This window comes from Grammomys surdaster, unplaced genomic scaffold (assembly GCF_004785775.1).
Source record: "Grammomys surdaster isolate TR1022 unplaced genomic scaffold, NIH_TR_1.0 125123, whole genome shotgun sequence".
NCBI classification, from domain to species: Eukaryota; Metazoa; Chordata; class Mammalia; order Rodentia; family Muridae; genus Grammomys; species Grammomys surdaster.
In genome coordinates, this window is record NW_021620024.1 from 1 (window position 1) to 12,159 (window position 12,159).

Sequence of the window (12,159 nt, forward strand, 5' to 3'; positions counted from 1 at the left end):
GGGGGTAGGGGGAGGCAGTTGCCTTAGGCACAGTGTCACCTCTGCTGCCCATCTGGCAGTACTGAACACCTCAACCTGGCTGGCCTGAGGGGCATCTCCTTACCAAGGGTGCTGATAGAGGAACAACTACAGAGTTGAATAAAACCATAAAAGGTTTCCTGAAGGACTGACGGAAGTTTCTTTGGTCATTAAGAGGCTTTTCTCCCATCTCTGGAATGCCTGGAGTTGCCTCTCATCTTCCTAGCAGCATGGAGACACCAACACTGATGATAGTGCCGGGAGGATGAATGTCCTGGCTGAGTCAATCCCTCCACCAACGACCCCCATCCCCCAGACAGTGTTTCTGCCTGTGAGACATCAGGCCAAGACATAAAATAACCTTATCTGAGCCTTGATACCAGACTGCCAAAAGCTGGTGGAAGAGAAAATCATGTCACATGGGTCTCTGTATCTGGAGCTCCATGAAGATTGCTGTGATTTTTTTGGGGGTGTGGGGGTGGGTGGAGTATGGTGCCTGCAGCAGATAAATTATCTTCTTCTCCACTCCTTACATCTGATTTCATCACACAAGTGTCCAAGGTCTTCTGTCTAGTGAACAGCCACAGAACATGCTGCTGAGAATCTGTCATGGGTTCATACGCAGGATTACCTGCTGTCCAGAATGCCTTGTTTGAGATCCACCGATACAGCACCATCAAATCCAAGCATAGCAGTCTGATGGAAGGGTGACAGCTGGAAAGAAGCCAGCTCAGAGGTGTATTGGCCACAGAGGGGAAGCTCAACCACATCTGCCTGGTGCACCATACCTGCCTCCTGATAAGGGAGAAGGGAAACAAACTTGCTAGTCCACGTGGAAGTCATGGCATAACACGTGCTGTCTCCACTGATCACTGAGTAACTCTGGGTGATGTACTCTCGATGGCACTTAACAGAAGGCGACCCTGGGTCATTTGATTATCCCTGAACTTGATGGAGATGAGAATAGCACCCATTCCATAATTAGGTTTAAGTATATCAATACAAGGAAAACACTTTAGTCAGGACCCTTCACGTGCCAACAACTGCTAGCTACTATTAAAATATTGTCACCCAAGGAGGTGGAATGTTTAACACAGAAAATAGGAGGCTTTAGCAATTCATACTGGTCCTCAATAACTGCAGGTGACTATTTCAAGCCAACTTGATGGATGCAAAACTGATCAAGAAATGGAGTTTGAAGAACAGGACAATAAATTTAATCTTGCAACTTGATAGACTTGGAGGCGTTCCGGTCAATGTAGAAGACCTTGCGGGCCTCAGAGTTAAAGCCCAGGCCAGCTCCGTGGCTGTACTTCCAGCTCATGGCCCGGTCATAGTCCTGCTGCAGACTCTGCTGGAGCATTTCTGAAGACTTCCTGTCCAGGGCCATGTTGGACCTGACAGTCATGCTGGGAGGGCGGCTGAATGATGGGGACAGATGCTTAAAGCCACCCATAAGCTTCAGGAATTTTAGCTTCTGTTCTTCATCTTCAAAGCCGGCAGTGTCCCACTGGCCAAACTGGGTTCCCTGTGTAGAGAGTAAAAGGCTGTCATTGCCCTTGAAGACCAATGCTTCCCTCACCCTCAGTCATGCAATGAACTGTTTCATTCTTCCTAATGAGACCTGGGGATATGGCTATTCATTCCCACATTACAGGTGAGGAAATGAGGCCTAGAGCTTAATGGGGGTGATATATCCAGATGATTCCCAACTCAAGAATGACCAGCCTGAGAGCCCACCATTGGCTTCTAACAATAAAATCACTGCACACCAAGCTAATCTGCGCTCTGCTTTCTCCCAGCACATGATAATAGCAAGAGCACTTTACCTCACTTCCTATATCACACACTACACCACAAAACACACGACCCATCTTCTGACTTTGGAACATATCTCAACCTTTCCATAGTCCAACTAGTGTTTTGTTTTGTGTGTGTGTGTTCTCATACACAATGTGTATGCACATGCAGATTTAGAGGACAACCTCAGGGGTTGGTTCTTGCCTTCTATCTTATTTGAGATAAGATCTCTATTGATTTTTCTGCTGCATATGCTTGGCTGGCCACGAGATTCCAGAGGTCCTTCTATATAGCCTCTGTTGTATATTGATCCTCTGATTTTAAGTAGTTCAACTCTGAGAGGGGAGCTTAGTAAGACCAGGAAGTAAACAACTCACTAAGTCTTAGGCAGTGTCTGAAACTTAGCAGGTTATAAGGCCCCTCCCTCAAGGTTCCATAAGCAGTAAGGACTGCAGATCTACTGAACTGCCTGCAAGTCACGTAGAATGCTCCCGAGCTCTAGCCTTCTTGAGCTGTCATTCACGCTGGGGTAGACTTTCGGTAATGCAGCTGCCCTTCAGTAACTCACACTCCTGGAACCTCAGTTAACTAATTTGTTTATCAAGCTTTGGTGGTATTACTACTTTGGTCTGACATTGGCTCCCTATATGGGATGAGTGTATGTTCTGTTGTACCTCCATAGATCAGTGTCATACAACAGACTCTCACCACTTCACGGAGTTCTGGATCACAAACAATTGTGCTGTGTATCTGGCTTTCATGTAGCTTCTGGAGATTCCAATTCAGGACCTCATGCTTGAGTAGCAAGTGCTTTAACATAGCACAGAGCACATCATCACCCTTCCCTCAACCTCCACAGAGCAAAGTCCCCTCACAGCATGGCAGTCACCAGCCAGATATTCCTCTGTTCTAACAAGAGAAGGGTCGGGAAGAAGAGGTGCTATATTTATCACCAGTGTAAAATCTTCCTTGCTAGAAATGTAAGAGCTTTCCAAGACCCATTCCACCTCAGGTTTGTAAGACTGGCTCAGATCCCCAAGACTGTGAGTGACCCTCAAGTTACCCAGCTTGGGATGAAGCCCCACCTGTGTGGCTGATCAAGTCGCAACCTCTCTTAAGCCTCAAAGTCCTCTAGAGGACCTGTTAAACAGGAGGCTAAAAACAGAGTAGGCAGACAGGCCTTCCCTCCAGGTGTAGTCCTTCCGTTTCACCCCGCATTTACCCCAAGTCCATAGTCACACTTTCCACACATATTGTAAATTTTTTCTTCCTCCTATTCCCTTTCGTACCTATGCTCTACAGTGGTTCCCTCAGGTCACCACCTAGTAGAAACTTCCCTGTGGTTCTGGACTGGAATGGCGTGACACAGTAGCTTGCTCCTGCTGTCCTGTCATCAGCTTGGCTTTTACAAGGGACCAGTCTGAGTCCACTCCCACTTTTGGGTCCTGCATTTGCCACTGCACTGTCTGCTAAGGACTGGTACTACCATATTCAGGGTCTTAAGTGTCGTTTGTCCTGAGCTTCACTTCTGATCATCTAGTACAGCATACCGCCCCAACAGCCACCCCTTCCAGTTGCTACACAGATCTAATGATGAGGGTCCTGCATACCTCCCTCCACACACAGCACAGTGCCAGCCCAGGTAGATGCCAGCTAGGGACTGAGGTTATGAAGCTGACTGAAGGCACAAAGAGTTAGTGCTATGGCCAGGCTGTAAAACTTAATGTGGCCAAGTCCATGGCCCAACTCCTACCTTCTCAGATAGGGTCTAGATGTTTCCCAAGGGTGTCTTAAGAGGTCTAGCCCCAACTCCCACACCTCCTGCATGCTCCTAACAGCCTTCCACGGGTACTTCCTGCAGCTACAAAGAGCCCTTTGAGATTAGACTGCAGGTCACCCCATTATCTACAACAGGACATGAAGTCTAGGGGGGCATGTCTCAGTGACTAGCCTCTTAGCAGCCCTTTAGAAGGAGTGAAGCTGGCTCAGACCAATTCTGTGCCTAGCAAGGTGGGCACCATAGGTTCCGGATGTCAAGCCCACCACAACAAACCCACCGTCCACTTTTTGGGTTCTGAAGCCTCTGTCTTGCCCGACTCACGATCAATCTCTTCTTGCAAGGCCTTCCGTCTCACCTAGGCAAGGACAAAATAAGTAAATAAGCAACTAAACAAAATGAAGAGGCCGATAAGACCTGGTTCTCTACCGATCTTAATGTTAATAAAGGCAGGACGGAAGATCAAGAGCTTTACTCTGCTCCAGAGCAGAGGACATTCTGGTTAACAGTTGGTCCCCCGGCCTGAAACACTTGTCATGGGCACAATTTCTTTAGAACTGATTTTCCTGTAACAGAAGATGATCCACCTATACCAGAACATCCTATAAGAGTGATGTATGGGAACTTGGACAACTGAAATACTGAGGCCCTCTCTGGTGCAGTGTATAGTCACCTTCCACGAGGACGGCACTGCTTTCTAGAAACAAGGCAGACACAAGCTGGAATCCCAGCAATGCTGCTAAACAGGCTGTGCAGCCTCACAAAACTAACCTCACCCCTTCTGATTACTGGATCAATTACCTGCGGAAACCGGAAAGCTTGAGCTCTGAGAAGAAGCAGAAGCACCTGTAGCAGAGCACCGGGTGCTCCTGCGAGGCTAGCTCAAGGCCTCTGTGGCACACCAGCAGCCCACAGTGCACAGAAGCTTCCAGGGCTTTTGCTTCCTTCAAGGATTTAGGTCTAATTTTGATTCCCCTTTACATGACAAGAACTTTGAAATGAGATTACTTTTTATACAATTCAAAATACAAAAATCTATAGTGGTTGCCATAGCATAGAAAAGCAGGGATGAGGGGAACAGGTGAGGGATAACCCAACAGAAGCAGTGAGGACAGACTGCACACGCTGTCTGACTCCCATCTCAGCCATATCCAATGCGAGGAGCTGGGCAGGAGGTTCTCAGACATGTTATCATCCCATTTTACACACAACTACCTTTCAGTAGTTATGGGGAAAACAGAAGGGGAGACTCAAGGCCATCCTGTAATAAGCCTCAGAGACATTTAGTAGGCAGAAAACCACAAAGTCCAAGAGCTCTGCACACAGTGTTGGGTGGCTGGGACTGCTCAACATTTGGCTGTGTCCTAAGGGGCTAAGGAGACCCCAGACAAGGGATAGGCCCCAGGAGAGCTGAGGCCCCACGGCTGGCCCCTCTGCATACTGTCCTGGGCCACTATGGCATTACTGGCCTTGGCCTATTGAGCAGAGCACTCCTGGCCTTGCATGGAGGTTAGGAGCCCTGAAGGCCAGTGGTCCAGGCCTACCCTGGAGGAGCCCCAGCACATCACTCTCCCCTGGCCCTTCCCTTGGCCATGTATGCATCGCTCCCTCCAAATGCAGCTCCCTCACACCCACAGCTCCACAGCAGGTCTGCCACACACCATCTCTTCTGGGTGGTCCTCCTCACTTCTAAACTTTACTCCATCTTCCTTTTTCTCTAAGGTGCGAGATGAGCATCTCTATCACAGTGCTGCCTCAGCAGGTACCATGGGAACCAGGTGTCATCTATATGGGCAACACAGATATCCTCCCCTTTCTCTACAGCTGCCTTTAAAGAACCGTACTGACTCACAGAGAAGGGTCAGCAGCCGGCGAAGCACAGACTAACACCAGGCCCCCACAGCCCTCAGTCCTGCAAGGCCCCAGGGTAAAGGAACATAAAAACATCCCAGTTATACAAAGTCTAGATCCCACAATAGGGATACGCACGTGCCAGAGTTGACACTAGTCTGTAAGATGCCTCTCAAGCTCTGAACTGGTGGAGACCCCATGGGCGTGGCTGCGCATGTTTACCTGCTCTAGCTACAGGGTCCCAGGTCCCATTTTCCTGACACTCTTCAATAGGCTCCCTGAGAGGGCCTGTCAGGATTCTCAGAAAGTCACAGCAGCTTTGGGATCCCCTGGCCAGAGGTGCAGGTGGGCTGAGTTTGCCTGCCCCTAGAGGTGTGCCACGGAATTGGACAAGTTGCCTTTGGAGACCCGAATCCCCGAGCCCAGGGATTTGTAGCCTGACGGGTGGTGAGGGTATCTAGGGGGTGACGAGAAGTAAGGAAGGACACAGGACAGGCTGGGTCATACCTGATCTATGCAAGTCTCATCCATGTTGCCTTTTTTCTCCAGTACCACCTCCAAGTCTGTGTCTGACTCCTGCAAAGAAGGCACGATGTTAGCTGAGGCAAGCCATGAACAGCCCTAGCTCCAGCAGTCTACTGAGTAAGGTGATTAGGTCCAAGAAAGAGCGGAGGGCATGGCAGCACTAGTTTGTCAAGACAGCACCTGAGGCAACAAAGCCCTGCCCACTTTCCCTTTGATGCATCTTCCCAGCAAATGGTGGCAGCACTAAACCAGATGACACAAAGAAACTGAGGCTCAGAGAGGGAAACAACCAGGTTATTCTGTAGCTCAGTGGCAGTGCTAACTTGAATCCAGGTCTCCTGACTCAATGGCTGGTGTGCAGCTAAGTTACCCTTGGCCTGCCAATGGCCTAGCAGGGTCTCCCCAACCATATTTATCAGGTCCTCAGGGTATCATCTAACTGCAGGCCAAGGACAATCAGTCCCTGGTCGATCACGAATGACAGGTGCCAACAGCTTTTGCATTCTTTAGGATGCTGTGCTTGGCCCCAGTGTCATACATGTATACGAGATGATGGGGCAGGGGAGCGCTCCTTCCCCTCCTCACACTATTACTCCTAGCCTGGCCTGTGGGACTCGGTAAACTGTGTGGGCTATCTGGGAGATGTGAAGCAGAGGGGATACCTTTCCCCAGTCTCCTGGGAGAAAGAGGTCCTAAAATTGAATGGGAGCTAGCTTTAAACCTCCAGGTTTATCTTACGCTGAATTTTGTGTGTTTTGTATGCACACGGTGCACACAGGTAGAAACAAGTAGTGTCTTCCTCTATCACTCTCTTCTTCATTCCCTCAAGATGGGGCCTCTCAAAGGAATCTTGTCTATCTCTCCCTCCGCACCACTACTGATGTCACAGGCACATATTGCCATGCACAGCTTTTTAAGGATTTGAACTCTGGTCCCAATGCTTATAGAGCAAACACTCTTACTCATTAAATCATCTCCTTAGCTCTGAGTTTCTGAATAAATAGCAGCAGGATTGGCTTGCCAGCATGCCTAACTGACCTAAGTCTACCCAGGACCAACATCATGAAACAAAGAACAGTCTCCCTCAAACTGTCTTCTGATTTTCACACTTGAGCTGTGGGTGGTGAAACAGAGCCCTAATGCATGAGGACAAAGCTGGGAGAATGCCAGCAACCACAACCACCCTGCAGGCTGCAACACGGAGCCACCCATCATCCCAACCCTGTCTGGGAAAGTAGACACAGGTCAGCAACATTTTCCTGATGGCCCTGTATCTCACAGGTGCTCCTCAGAAAAAGCCCATCATAACCTCGTGAGGGTCACAGGGCCATGGCTGGCACAGAGCTGGAGAAGCCAGGTCTTGCTCCCATTGCAGATGGTCATTTCTTGGGCTGCCCAGACACTGGCTCTGGGAAAGGACAAACTGGCATCTCCTAACATACTCGGGGATCTACTAAGCTAGAAGCAATGCTACTTCCTATAGCTGATGGCTACTGGCTCCTGAGAGGTAGACAGTAAGTGGAAGAACATGCCACAAGATATTAACACAAACTGACCCCCATTTACGGATAGTGAAGGATGCCTGCATTACTGGTGACACTACAGGAGCCTCTGGATCTATTTTACTAAAAAGCAGGTGACTCCTATCCTTTTCCAGTGCATGTTAATGTGCACATGCATGCACGAGGATGCTGGGGTTCTGTCACTAAATGCACAAGTGCCCGTGCTGACATGTACACAGGCACTCATATAGCAACCTCACCCCCGGACTCCAATGAAACCTGCCTCTTTTTCCTCCTGCCAGGGGTCTTCCTTTACTCCGTTCTCTTTCCTCTTCTTCTTTTTCTTCCTTTTCACAGCCAGCCCTTCACCAACTGGCTGTTCCACTTTTTTCTTGGATTTGACTTTCTTCTTCCCAGGGGCCTTCAGGCCGTCCATGGGGATGAACTCCAAAGCTTCACTTCTGACTGACTTCTTACTCCCTTTCTTCAGGCTGTTCTCCATGGAGATCCTGGAGTTCACCAAGAGGATGTCTCCCTCCTGGTGGGTCTTCTTCTTCTTTTTCTTCATGCTATGATCTCTGGGGCTCCCCTGCTTCCTTTTCTGCCCCAAGGCTGCCTGCTCCTCAGCCTCTGCCCCCTCTAAGCATGAGCACAGAGTATCCCCAGCCTCATAGAGCCAAGAGTCCTGGGGAGCAAAGGCTTCCATGTCAGGAACCTTCTTTTCCTTCCTGTGTTTTTTGGACTTCCTACCAGCTTTGCTTACCTCCTTGGCATGCTTGGGGTCTGGGGAAGTCTTCAGCCCTGAGCCTTGGGAGGCAGCCTTGGATAAGGACTTCCGCCTCTTCTTTTTCTTCTCTCTGATGAGGCCTTCTGCTGACTGCTCAAGGACCTGCCTTCTAGGGCTAGGCGACTTTTTCTGTCTTGCCTGTGTAGGCTCAGTCCCCAGGTACTCCTCCAAGTAAGTGCTACAGGACTTTTTTTTCTTCTTTCTCTTGCCCAGTGACATCTCGGGGACCTGTACCTCACCCACATTGATAGAAGGGGATGTGGCCCTTGGAGGAGAAACATCTATAAAATAATCATTACTGTTTAAGACTGAGTACTGAGTCTCTGGTTCTGAGACATTTGTAACCACCCTCTTTTTCTTCTTCTTCTTTTTCTTCTTCTCTGAGAGACGAGGGCCCAGGTCTGCTTTCTGAGTCTTGCTGACCATTACTGAGAAGAAAAACAGAAATAATGCAGTTTATCATTCTACCCAGTCCCAGCCTGTGGTCCCAAAGAAAGAGAAAACAGCTCCCATTCCTTGGGAGCAAGAGGAAAAGCAATTAAATGGCAGAAAGTGTAAATGCAGATTTGGTACATTCGAACCCAAACTTCTCACTCAGTTTGACTCTATGACTCTGCATGTCAGTTTCCTTTCTGGGAGGAAAGAACATATCCATCCTCAAAGAGGTGCCGGAGACCCTACAGAAAAGGCTTTGAGCACTTGATTCTTGTCCACCATCTCCCTGAAACCTCCAGACAGACCTAAATTCAACAGATGTTTACCAAGCACCTACCCAAGCCAGCACTGCAAGTCGCACCTGTGATTAAGACGTTAGCTGGCTTCCATGACTTTCTTTTTTCTGTTTAACAAGATGAAGTAGAGACATTACAAGCAGACTTCCATTAGAGCCAATAAACAGCACAGTTAATAGTCAGCTCCTTCTCTAGGTCTAGAAAGGAATTCTCTGTTCCTCAACTCTTACCATCTCTAGCTACCTAAACAATGTGGCAAGGTGAGACAAGCTCCAGCCAAGACTTTATACACTTGGGGTCAAAAGGAAAAACTGATATACTGCCTCAGTATACAAGACAATTGCAAGCTCTGTCTTCAATTTCAAAGTGATTGCTAGGAATTAATGAGTGGCAATAACACAAGGAAACCTTCATTACCTAGCTTTCCTCAGGAAAACAGAAGCACTTATGACAAGTCGCTGGGGATTCAATATATGGCTCCCACAGTCACCAGTATGGTTCTTGCTATTCCCCTGGACTAGAGACAAAACATGGGAGGCTTCTAAGGAACGAGGTGGAAATTAGGAGTCCAGGAGCTTCTCTATCCTGCACCCCTCCTTGGCTTCAGAGCTAACATGGCCCACAAAGGATTCAGCTTGTTCCTGGCAGCTGTAAAGATCTAGACCAGGCTTGAACTATATAGTTCAAGTCCATTCACATCTTGCTTTAGGGGCACACAGGAGAGTCCTGGGCCCTCCGATGTCAATCATTAATCAAGAAAATGACCCCACAGACATGCCTATAGACCAATATTATAGGGGCATTTTCTCCACTGGAGTTCCTCTTCCCAAATGACCTTAGCTTGTGTCAAGATGACATACAACTAAACCAACAATAACAAGTGGTCAAGAAAATGTTTAAACACAGTTTTCCAGCTTGACCAATAGGATGGTAGAGTCAACCCTTGAGGCAGAAGTGGAAGGTGATTGGGCAGCTGCGTGAAACCAGCCACTGAACGGGTAGGTCTGACGCAAGGAAGTGACTCTGGCCAACATGGGTGACATAAACAGGACTTCAGGGATGGTAATTAAGAAAACAGACTGGGCCTCAAGACATACTGACTTTTAGAGGATAGAGAAAGGGAACTCACAAAGGAGAGAAAGATACAAGTCCCTAGAGGATAGTGTCAAGTAAGACTACGATTCTACAGGATTGGGGGCAATGATCAAAAGAAATAACCCGGACAAAAACGTCCCAGGACAAAAATAATCCACTTCTTAGCTCTGCCACTCAGCCAATACCAACATCCTCTTTTCCATCTCTGTAATTGTACTTCACTCGGGAGAAGTGGAACCGAACCTACACTGGATTACCTGCAAACACATGCTATCTTCAAAAGCGGGTTGTTTTAGTGACAAAACACCGCTCGGGCTGGTCTGCTGCGCGTGATCCTCCTGTCTCAGCATCCCGCGTGCCGGGGTTATAAGTATGGGCCACTATGCCCAGTGTTAAGGCACTTTTAAATTCCCGCGGTAGCAGTGACTAAGGTTGGTGTGACCAATAAACTTCACAGGCCTCGGAGACGTTAATTTACTAGGTCTCAAAGTCAGCAAGGTGCAGAATATGGACTCGAGCCCAGAAGAGCGTGTGTAGCCCTCACCAAGCGCAGGCTGCTTGCTAGCCAGGATCATCCCTAGGCCTACTCCAAGGCCGGAAGGCTTGGAGAAAAACCGAGGGCTGAAGGCGAGTTTGGGGTGACTTATCTTTGTTTTTCTTCTCCCCAAGCGTGCAGGCCCTTCTCCGGGTCCCGCACGCCCCACCCGCACTCACCTGGTCTACTAGCAGGCCAAGCATCCCCACGTGAGCACCCGCGCCGCCGCGACCCGGAAGTCAGCTTCGAATTTCTGGCCCGCCCCCTCGAAATCTTTCTCCTTCCGGGTCGCAGCCTCAGGGCGCCCTGGGTTGCTGTAGAAACCGCGTCCATGGCGGTGCCCAAACAAGGATCCAGCCGTAGCATGCTGCGTGAAGAGGCGGGAGGCACCACGGACTCGCCGGTCACTACGCGCACGCCCGTACCCGCAGTATCGCCCGGGTCCCCCGAAATGCTCGTGTCACCCGCGCAGGTTGCCGAGCCGCCGGGGAAGAACCTGTGGGACCAGATCTGCGAGGGTAGGCGCCCGCCGCTGGCCGGGCCGGGCTGGACGCGGGCTGGATGCGGGCGGGACCGGCGGGGACGCGCGTTCCAATCCTCTGTGCGCCAGGCGAGTGACGCGCTCGGGCGCACTAGCCGAGCCTTGGGTCCACACTCGGAGAAAAGGGCTGGCGTACGTCTTGGATTCCCGTGCGACCCCAGGGAACAGGCTTGCAGAAGGAAACCGAGTCAGAGAGTTGCGTGGTGTGAAGCTTCAGGGTAGACACCCGGACAGCCCGCAGATCTTCCGAGAGGAAGCTGGGAATGAATGGATTCTGTAGACCGGCTCCAGTAATTCCAGTGTAGGACCACTCAGGAAGTATTTTGGTGTGGACAAATAGATTTGGATCTCTTCTTGCCCCCAAGCCTCTCTGAACTCCCACAAACACAGGCTAGATCACTTGTTCCTTTGTAGCCCATGAACCTTGGTCATAGGTTCTTGTAATAGTCTTACAGTGGGCATAACAATGGTACCTATGTCGTGGTGTTAGGAGGTAGAACCACCCACGTAGTCACAGATCCTTGGTTACAGGAAAAGTGTTAGTTTTCCTTCTTTCCAAAGCCTCCAGATCTCAAAGTCAGAGACACATTCATAATACGTCCAACTGTCTTATCCCTTCTCCCTTTTCTCTCTTGTCGCCTCCAGCTCATAATCCTCCTGCCTCAGCCTCCCAACTACTGGAAGATTTTCATTCTTGTTGTCTTGTTGCATTAGCTTTCCAATTCAACACTAATAGAACGTTCAATAATCTGCGCTGTTAAATGTGTTTGGAATGTGATTTGGGATTGGCAGAATCGAAGAACCAAATTTCTTATTTTACTTAATTTTGATAAATTTAAATAGCAATATAGAGCTACTTTACAGAATAGTTCCAGGTCAGTAAATGTTTAATGAATGGAAACAGTGAATTTGCAGTGTATAAAGGGAAGAGAGGTGATTTGGAAGAAACGGCAAAGTCAGAGGAAGAAGAGGGTAGAGTCAGTCAGTACTCCTAAAC

The 12,159-nt window shown here is 49.1% G+C and overlaps 1 protein-coding gene across 4 annotated transcripts; it reads right to left on the reverse strand.

Moving 5' to 3' along the window:
- Positions 1-112: 112 nt before the first annotated feature.
- Positions 113-10,954, reverse strand: Knop1 (lysine rich nucleolar protein 1). 4 transcript variants are annotated; one of them, XM_028785137.1, is made up of 5 exons: positions 10,801-10,954; positions 8,237-8,688; positions 5,954-6,022; positions 3,876-3,953; positions 113-1,546 (listed from the first exon to the last, which is right to left on the reverse strand). In XM_028785137.1, exons 1-5 carry the CDS (start codon positions 10,952-10,954, stop codon positions 1,235-1,237), a joined length of 1,065 nt encoding a protein of 354 aa, XP_028640970.1. In that variant the 3' UTR covers positions 113-1,234. The 4 variants fall into 4 exon arrangements, with proteins under 4 accessions (XP_028640970.1, XP_028640966.1, XP_028640967.1 ...); XM_028785133.1 differs by having other exon boundaries at positions 7,757-8,688; XM_028785134.1 differs by lacking the exon at positions 113-1,546 and adding an exon at positions 2,240-2,628 and having other exon boundaries at positions 7,757-8,688.
- Between the last annotated feature and the right edge of the window lie 1,205 nt (positions 10,955-12,159).

Bases quoted from the DNA above. Each gene is read 5' to 3' on its own strand.
- Knop1 (XM_028785133.1), bottom strand. From the start codon at position 10,954: ATGGACGCGGTTTCTACAGCAACCCAGGGCGCCCTGAGGCTGCGACCC. The intron at 8,689-10,800 runs GTGAGTGCGGGT...TTTTCTTCTCAG, and splicing joins TTGGCCTGCTAGTAGACCAG to TAATGGTCAGCAAGACTCAG. The intron at 6,023-7,756 runs GCAGGTTTCATT...CCTTCTTTGCAG, and splicing joins CCTGGCAGGAGGAAAAAGAG to GAGTCAGACACAGACTTGGA.